The 9,875-nt window shown below is 35.9% G+C and overlaps 1 protein-coding gene across 2 annotated transcripts in view; it reads right to left on the reverse strand.

Moving 5' to 3' along the window:
• Nucleotides 1–2,378: 2,378 nt before the first annotated feature.
• LOC132167721 (uncharacterized) overlaps nt 2,379–9,875 on the reverse strand; it is a 14,623-nt gene continuing 7,126 nt past the window's right edge. Inside the window, exons 2-9 of one of the 2 annotated variants that reach the window (XR_009438707.1) lie at nt 5,831–6,119; nt 5,647–5,745; nt 5,095–5,515; nt 4,905–4,976; nt 4,732–4,774; nt 3,513–3,602; nt 2,858–2,943; nt 2,379–2,646 (exon numbers count right to left, since the gene is read on the reverse strand). Coding sequence is in view for 1 of the 2 variants with exons in the window: in XM_059578748.1 (XP_059434731.1) it covers nt 4,764–4,774; nt 4,905–4,976; nt 5,095–5,515; nt 5,647–5,745; nt 5,831–5,920 (693 nt within the window). In the remaining variant the exon portion in view is untranslated. Of the gene's footprint in view, nt 2,647–2,857; nt 2,944–3,512; nt 3,603–4,611; nt 4,775–4,904; nt 4,977–5,094; nt 5,516–5,646; nt 5,746–5,830; nt 6,120–9,875 lie in introns of those variants that run through there. The other variant, XM_059578748.1, reaches the window with a different exon arrangement.

Here is a 9,875-nt window from a genome sequence, read left to right on the forward strand (position 1 = left end):
AACTTCCCTTAATCATTCCCTATATCATTAAAATATTTATTTTTTAAAATTATATTATATATATGAGAGGAGAGAAAATTATAAGAGGAAAGAGGAGAGAGGAGAGAGTAAAGAAGATAGAGAAACATTTTTTTTTTAATTTTAATAATCATAAGGATTGCAATAGTGAAACTTTATATTTTAGATTCTACTGTAACGATTCTCATGGTTGAAGCTCATTCAGAGAATCTCTTTTAGAACATTTTTTGTAATTTTTTTAAGATATTTTTTACACATAAAAAACAGACTCTCTCATAAAGAGTTGGCTGAGAATGCTTTTCCCACCGCTTTAATTACTACATGAAAACAGTAAAGTGAACTTTCCAGGCAAGAGTCAGAAAAAGAGGTATTCGGTAACTCTGAAAAATTACTCGCAGTAACTAATTAAAAGGGCAAAAATTTACTTGTGGTAACTTCCATACATACGTGTATAAATGCATGTGTTTTCCTGCTAAAGATGAGAAAAATCAGATTATCAAACACAGCAATAACTGCAAAGCCATAATGGGTAGCAGCGAGAGCACAATGGGTGGCAATGAAAGCACACGCAAAGCGGGTAGCAGCCAAAGCACAGAGACAGAGGAGAGAGCTTCCTATGGAACCAAGGTGGCAGCCGCTGCTGTCGCAGGCATAGGTCTGTTGGCCGGTGCCGCTATTGCCGTGTCGTTACTGTACATGTCAAGCACACGCTATATGTATGTATATATACATATAAAATAGAACTTTCAATGCAAGTGCTGCTGTGCTGGGTCTTATTTATAAGGCCTCTTTTTTTCTTTTTTTTTAAATGGTGTTTATTTCTTCTGCTTGTAAAGGCATGCTAAAAGATACCCTTTGAGCTTTGGCTGCCTGAAATGGATATTTATAAATTAATTAAATATCGTCTTTAATTTGAATGGATTTTCTGTTTTTCTTGTCTTTTTAATTTTTTTTTTTCTTGATCAAATTGGTACACGATCCTTCCCCTATGACATCTATAGTACGTAATATAATTTTTTGTAAGTTTTTTTTATTTTTTTTTAGTTTTTTATTTTTTTTATTGATAAGTTGTATGGATCCTTTAGGAATGTATATCTCATCTTTCACCAATGTTTATGCAGGTGAAAATTCATTGGCATAATAATCTCCTCGCTTTTATATCTTTTTATTTATTATTATTATTATTATTATTATTATTTTGCTACCATTAGTATCAAGAGTATATTTAATAGAGTATTATACAATCGCCGTACAATTTAGTAATATGGCAATGAAAATCAATCATTTGTTCAATACGTCATCCCAAGTAGTCTACTAAATATCATTACTTTTAGTAGCAACGCTCCTTAACTTCTTCTTTACATACGTCGAGAATTACACCCAAACAAATTTCCGACTCTGCTCAATTGAAAATGTTGATATTACTCATATGACATCACATACCTCTCATCTCTCCATTCTATACATTCTAATTTAGATCTACCTTCATTATAAGCTTAATAAATTTTTTTTTAGTGATGACCAAAAAATTAATTAAGACCAAAAGAACATCAAGATGAAATTGAACAACGATCAAGAGAATGTGAAAGATATCTTGTGAAATAAAAGGTTAAATGCAACTTAATTATTTAAAGCAACTTAAGATCGCATTTCCAAAAAATCTACCTAATAGCTCATGGTGACTAACTTTTTATATCTAATTTTCTACTTTATGGATAACTCTTTTTATCTTTTAATTACTCTACTTTCATTTTCTTTTTTTCATAATTATTACTCTCATACTTTATCAATCTTTCATCTTACTCTTTACATATTCCACATTTTCATCTCTTTTAACAAAGGTTATATATTCGCTGCACAATTATTCCAAGTTCCAATCACCTCTAATTTTTTTATTTTAGTAAACCATTCATCAAAAAGTGTATTTATTTGATTTGTAAACTTTTTTTTTTTTTTTTTTTTTTAATTTTAAACATGTCTTGTAGAAAATATGAATTTGGATTAAAAAATTAAAACGTTGAAAAATTTATTCAATCTCCAAAAAAAAGAAAAAAAAAAAAAGAAAAAAAGGCTTTCTGTAAATAAAACATCAAGTTCAACTCAAAAATTAATAACTGAACAGTCAATTATTTTAACAGAGTTAGAAGACCATGTTAAAACAAAATGATAGTGACAATCAACTTCATATTATCTAATAATTTTTTGTCTCCAATTTTTTTTAAATAACAATTATATTATTTAGCCATCACAGATTCCATTTTATTGGAAAAAATAAAATACTTGACTTTGTACATAAACCTCCTTCACTGTACCTCTGATGAATAAAATATATTTTGAAGGCTTAAATGCTGGCACTTCATGTGAAGGAGCATGCATTGCCTTGTATAATGTTCTATCAATAACACTCCTATAAGGATCCTCCTCCCTCATCTTAAGCAAGAATGCAATATAGCTTTCAGATTTTACCTGCAAGTACAATTGCTTTGCAACTTCTTTGTCCTTTAGGATCCCTTCCTTTTCCCTTTGTTTCTATGGGTTTTCCAAACAGATAGTAGAAGCGCCCAGGTATCTTGGGCAAGATTCCTGGCAGAAAGAGCTGTTGGCTGGCAACCTCCCCACTTGACTCATCTATGTAAATCCAAGCTTTTGTTTTGTCAATACAAGTTTGAATCCAATTTCCTAGAATAGAGAAGTGGCTGGCATCTCTAGCTTTTGGAATTATGTAAAACGCTATTTAGTAAATTGCTATAACACTGCCATACAATTAGGATGAGATGACAGTAAAAATCACGCCATATGATAGTCTACTAAATAGCATTATCGCTCACAGAGTAATTACCTCACTCTTATTGCATTGCGATTAGCATCTTTGATCTGATCATTAACTACGGGGATTTTCATTAGGTCGTTGTAATCAAGGACAAACTGCCACATGCGAACAAAACACAAACCCAAAGCAAATAGAATATTAATAGCAAAATCAAGCTCAATAAAAGAACAATGAAATCAAGGGTTAAATGAATCATTAAGGAATTTATGGATTTTAGAATTAACAATATTTTTGTTACTTTTCTTCCCCTAGGAATTATGGTACTATGGTGTGGTTTCCTCAAGTAACAGGTTGAAACTAATTTGCATTTGAATAATTTGCCAATCTCGTCCATGATCATGCACCTCACAGGTCTTGCTTATTCACAACACTGAGTATAACCTTTCTGCTTTGTGAGAACTCTATGGAAACCAATTCCCTCCTATTATTGAGCCACAAACAAACCCATTGCCTATACTCTAGAATTTGGACTCTCCAACAGCATTAAATCAACATTATCTATCTAAATTTATAAGTAAAAATGAAGGAACAAAAGAGAGAAAAATGGATAATAGAAAAGCTATAGTAAAACATAAGATGCAAAACAAAAGTAATATTTCACCATCAAAAGGCTCTTATACTAAAATCGTAGGAGTTGTTAGGAAGAACAAAAACACAAGCTTACTTCTGCTATATCATCTTCTCCAACAACTCCAAATGGTACAATTGTGGCCCCAAACCGTGCTGCCATTCTCACAAATTCCTGCTGATCACACTACAAAAAAAACAAGGTTTAGCGACATGGTTATTTGGGACATTTTTGGCTAAAAAAATGTCCCTATTGATTTCGCAACGCTTGATTAAGGACACTTGGGACACGTCGGTTTTTATGGCGACTAGAATTTAAGATTGAGACGTTTTTTTACTAAAAAGCGCCTCGAAAAGGGGACGTCTAGAACAAAGCGCCTCCTTTTTTAAAAATGGGCGCTTAGTGGTGAAAAACGCCCCCTTTTTTAAATGGGTGCGCTTCCTAGGCAAGCGCCCCCATTTTTAAATGAGGGCGCTTCCTAGTCAAGCGCCCCCTTTTTTAAATGGGGGCGCTTCCTATGCAGGCGCCCCCGTTTTTAAATGGGGGCGCTTCCTAGGCAAGCGCCCCCATTTTTAAATGGGGGCGCTTCCTAGGCAAGCGCCTCCTTTTTTAAATGGGGGCGCTTCCTAGGCAAGCGCCCCCTTTTTTTAATGGGGGCGCTTCCTAGGCAAGCGCCCCCTTTTTTAAATGGGGGCACTTCCTAGGCAAGCGCCCCTTTTTTAGAATGAGGACGCTTCCTAATCAAGCGCCCCCTTTTTTAAATGGGAGCGCTTGCCTAGGAAACGCCCTCATTCTAAAAAGGGTGCGCTCATGTGGACAAGCACCCCCTTTTATGAAAGGGGGCACTTACATGTAAAGGGCCCCTATTTCTATATGGGAGCACTTCCACGCCGCGAAGCACCTCCAATAATTAATATATAGAGAAAATATTTTTCTCATGTAATCCGTATATATTTTTTATTTTCTCTTGATATACAATACGCAATACAATATTGTATTACGTATTTTCTCCATAAATATTTTCTCCATTCATCAATCTCATACAATCTTATACATATATACCTCACAATATATATCTAATCCATATATACAATCTCATAAGACATCTAAATCCAAAATGATGATATCATAAACACAAAGTGTACCATATCTTAAAAAGTTAACAAAAATTGTACCATACATATGAAATAAAATATCCAAAACGATATCATAAACAAAGTGTACCACGTCTTAAAAGAGTTCACAAAAATTGTATATTGCATATGAAATAAAATATGTCAACGACTTCGCTTAGCATTTGGCATCAAATACGTACCCAACCTAACAAGTCAAGTATACGTACATCACTTAACGATTACCTGCAAATGATAAAACCAAAAAAAAAAAAAATATTAAATTACAAACCTATATCTAACTATTTTGAAAGTGCAAACCTATATATAATTAGATTATATTACAAGTGACTAAGATATGAAGATGTACACATACTTTGTGATGATCCATAATGGTCGTCTTCTGCATCAGCTACATGCTCATCTTCATTTGTTAATTCATTCTCACCTATATATAAATAGATGCAAATGTATATTATGCAATCATATATATGTTCTTAAGTAACATTTTTAATCATGAAAATGTAAATATAACTAATATAATGTAATTAAGGTTAATTAATTACCCGGTCGATTACCAACTGATGATCTTGCTCTCACAACAACGGGACAGTCGGTGTCCTGTGGAGTACACATGTTTATGTTACTCGTTCTTTGGCTCGGAAAATAATTTTCCATAAATTTGTGGACGTCGACATAGGCAGATGTTAACACGGCAATTTGTTCGTTTTGTTTGAAAATCTGTTGATTTTGTTCATTTATACGCTCAAGTAGTGTAGGGACTTGTGCAGCTAGGGTCGATGATTTATTTGCATGTGTTTTGGATTTGACTGGTAGATGCCCAGGTCCCATTCCTCGTAAACGACCAGTGTATTCTGCATTCTCCATGACCTTGGCATAAGCGTCGTCAATTGCCCAATTTATTGATCCATGTGTCAAGCTTGAGTTTACTGCAGTATCCTGTGAACTCAAAGCCCTCATCTTCTCCTATATTTATATAGAATATGGAAAAGTGTTACACACCAACTAATCAATTCATAAAGACTTACAATATTATAGTGTTTTTGAAAAAACAAACACATGCTTACACAAATTAAATATACAAGTTAATCACATACAACTTTGTCCTCAATGTCTGCATTGAAGAAACTGCCATCCTTTCTCGTGTGAGTTACATCGTAAACGACCGCCCTCGTAGGTGTTTTCCCTTTTTTCCTCTTAAAAAAATAAAAAAATACATAAAATTCATTAGTTTTGCTGATATATATAGTAATACAATTATATATGTTGAAAATAACATACAATCTCATGTGCAATATAGGCAAAGCTTCTCGAGCCAGCCGAGTGTGGCATATTGTACTTGTCTCGTATTTCCTTGTTCTTTTTAGCCATATCCTACATAAATTACATTATGATTATGTTAGTCTTCATACAATTGCATCAATATGGTAGGTCGGTATAGTCCGGTCTGCAGGCCCCGTGTATCATTGTCGGCGTACGAAGCTGATTGTTGTGATGGCGGTATTATTGTCGAAATCTGATCTCGTACTGGTAACTTCGACCATGCTCTTTTTCTTGACATGTTTTTCACCTACAAGATAAATAAGGAAGGTGATATCACATTCAAATATATTAAAAATATATATATTGTAATTATAAACAATTATAATAATTTTAAAAAAAAAACGCATACCCATGTCGTTTGAAGGTAGGTCGTTTGGAGGTAAGTCGTTTGGAGGGTATGGGTACGTTGGTTGGAGGTAGGTCGTTTCGGCAACATTCAACGGCAATGTTCAGATCATGAGTAATGTTCAGGTTTAGCGACTCACTCTCATGGTAGTTGGCATATGAATCATCATTGCCTTCGCCCTCACCAATGTCGTACACGTTTCGAGGTTTAGTCCTTATAACGCAAGACCAATCTGGGTGCCTTTCATCAGCGACATAAAATACTTGTGACACTTGCGAAGATAACACATATGGCTCATTAGTAATTTGCTCTCCCGTATGTATCAGGTTTTTAAAATTCACAAGCGTGAACCCATATTGGTCCTCCTTGTAGTCCCTACCCCTTCTTATGTCTGCCCAATCACACTTGAACAACACATATCTAGTGGTGTCACTCGATTATTCTAGTCAACTTCCCATAATATGTATAGCCATCAATGGTTGGCACGCACACGCCACTGTTTTGAGTCTTTTTACCTTCATCATAGGCCAAAGTGCGAAACAATGAACCGTTAACTACGTAGCGGTTATATTCTAGAGCATTTTGAATAGGCCCTTTAGAATGGCATACAAGCTTCATCCCCAGTTCAGTGCGACATGTTGCATCCATTCGATTAACCTGCGATTTAGTATTAATAATAAAAATATTTAATATGTTATTGAAACATTTATGTTAAGTTATTATTTGGAATACAAGTCTTGCATCTTACGTAGTCATGATACCAATCACAAAATTGCTCCTTATGTTGTGTGTCTAATTCAATGTCTGTCATTCGCCTCCTATTGCTTCCTTGACGAAGCATATCCAAGTGTCTCCTACATGCCCATATATATATATTAGAACTAAATGTTTTATGATTCACCAATAACGTTATAAATGAAGTAACATGTGCTAAGAATACAACTCACATCAGCAATTGATGGAACTCGTCCGAGTTAAATAGAATATATCGATAAACCTGTGTCAAAGTGCGGTTGTCAAGATTAAGTCGTGTTACCGCCCTTTTAGCCTCATCAGGGTTTCTTTGAGGCCTATTGTGTATTGTTGGTGCATTATTTAAATACATTGAAACAAATGACACCAGTTCTCTCGCTACGTAACCTTCCGCAATAGACCCTTCAGGTGCAGATTTGTTGCGCACGTCATTTTTTAAACCTCCAAGACTCCTACATACATTTAACCACCTTGCTCATGGAAGTAATTCATTATACATATATAGAAAAATAGATAATATTATATATTTGAATACCTCTCAGCCGGATACATCCACCGAAGCGCTACCGGTCCACCAAGTCGGCATTCTCGAACTAAATGCACAACAACATGAACCATGCTGGTAAAAAATCCGGGTGGAAATATTTGTTCCAGCTTACACAAAATTATGATGATATCACTCTCGAGTCGGTTTAGGTCTGATTCTAACAATGTTTTCGAACATATGCCTCGAAAGAATAGCGACAACTCTATCAGAGGCCTGACAACCTTGTTTGTCAAAGATCCGCGCAACGCAATAGGCATAATTTGTTGCATGAGTATGTGGCTATCATGACTCTTCAAACCCACTATTATACGTTCCTTAAGTTTGACACATCGGGAGACATTCGATGCATATCCATCCGGCACTCGTACATCTCTAAGCACTTTCAAAAAATTAGTTTTTTCTACATTAGACATTGTGTAGCAAGCTGCAGGCAGATATATTTTCCCATTGTTGTTGGTGAATGGATGAAGTTTTTCTCTCAAACCCATTTTTTGCAAATCCTTACGTGCTTCATGGTTGTCCTTTGTCTTCCCTGTAATGTCAAGCAATGTGCCAAGTATATTGTCCATAACATTTTTTTCTATGTGCATCACATCAAGATTGTGTCGTAACAAATTATCTTTCCAATAGGGCAAAGTGAAGAAAATACTTTTCTTCTTCCACCCAACATCAACATTTGTACCATCTATATCTTGCACAGTTTTTTGTCTTTTCTCTCTATGTGCGTCATGATCCTCACATTCAAATAACACGTCTAATTGCCTCAGGATGTCATCGCCATTTGGCACAACAGGTGGACCATCCAGTTCTTGTGTACCGTCAAAAGCTCTTTTGTTCATTCTCCACCTATGATCCATAGGCAAATATCGCTTATGCCCCATATAACAACATTTCTTCCCGTGTGTTAACCATTTAGACCGTGTTGAACCCATACAAATTGGACACGCTTTTTTTCCCTTTGTACTATATCCTGACAAATCTGCATATGTCGGGAAGTCATTTATTGTCCACATCAATGCCGATCGCAACACAAAGGACTTCTTCATCGATACATCAAATGTGCTTACCCCTGCATTCCATAATTCCTGTAGTTCTGATATCAGGGGTTGTAAGTATACATCTATTGCCATTCCAGGTGAACTTGGGCTTGGAATAATCAAGGATAAAATGAAATTTGGTTGTTTCATGCACAACCAAGGAGGCAAGTTGTACAGAATTACCATGACAGGCCAAGTGCTGTGGGTTGAGTTCATGTTACCGAATGGATTAAATCCATCTGATGTTAGTCCAAGCCTTACATTGCGTGGATCCGATGCAAATTCTGGGTATTTCTCATCGAATGACTTCCATGCTTCACCGTCCGCCGGATGCCTCAACACTCCGTCTTTTGTGCGCCCATCAGCGTGCCATCTCATATGGATAGCGGTGTGTTGCGACATAAACAACCTTTGCAAGCGTGGTATTAGTGAAAACCATCGCAACACCTTAATGGGCCGTCTTTTAGATGGTCGAGACTGCCCATCTCTAATATCGTCCTTCCACTTTGATAATCCGCATTTTGTACACAAATCTAAATGCTCAGTGTCCTTCCAAAATAACATACAATTATTTCGACAAGCTAGAATCTTCTCATATCCAAGCCCCAAGTCCCTCAAAAACTTTTTGGCCTCATATGTATTTTTTGGCAAAGCTTCACCATCCGTCGGGAGCAACTGATTGATGAACTCAAGCAACGATGTGAATATAGTGTTACTAATTCCACCCATACACTTCAAATTATATAGATGTATAATAGCACCTAGCTTGCTATGTTTGGTTTTATCATGTAGTGGCTTTTCTGATTCCATACGCAAGTTGTAGTATTTTCTCGCACTCTCATCATCAACTGCATCCTGCACTGACTCTACAACATTAGGTTGTGCTTCCATGTGACCAGTAAATTCGTCTGTTATTGACGGGTGCATGCCAAAAACATCACGGAGCATGGCATTCATAGTTCTCGACTCGTCAGGTACATGGGTTGAAGAAGATCCTTTAACTGTTGGTTCTCTTTGAGTAACAAGATCACACATCCTTTCTCCATGGAACACCCATTCGGTGTAACCAGGCATAATACCTGTTCCACCAGTTAAATGTGTGTAAACCATCTCTGGACTAAGACTCTTGTTGAATTTACACTTCTTACATGGGCAGATTATGTACTCCTTATTTGTAGACTTGCTAACTGCAAATTCTACAAATGATTTGGCTCCGTTCATATACTCAACTGAACCCCTAAACTTTGTCATCCAACTCTTGTCCATAGCGTGACTACATTATAAAAGGTCTATAAGTTATAATGATAGATCGAGGTATTA

Source organism: Corylus avellana, chromosome ca1, assembly GCF_901000735.1.
Source record: "Corylus avellana chromosome ca1, CavTom2PMs-1.0".
NCBI classification, from domain to species: Eukaryota; Viridiplantae; Streptophyta; class Magnoliopsida; order Fagales; family Betulaceae; genus Corylus; species Corylus avellana.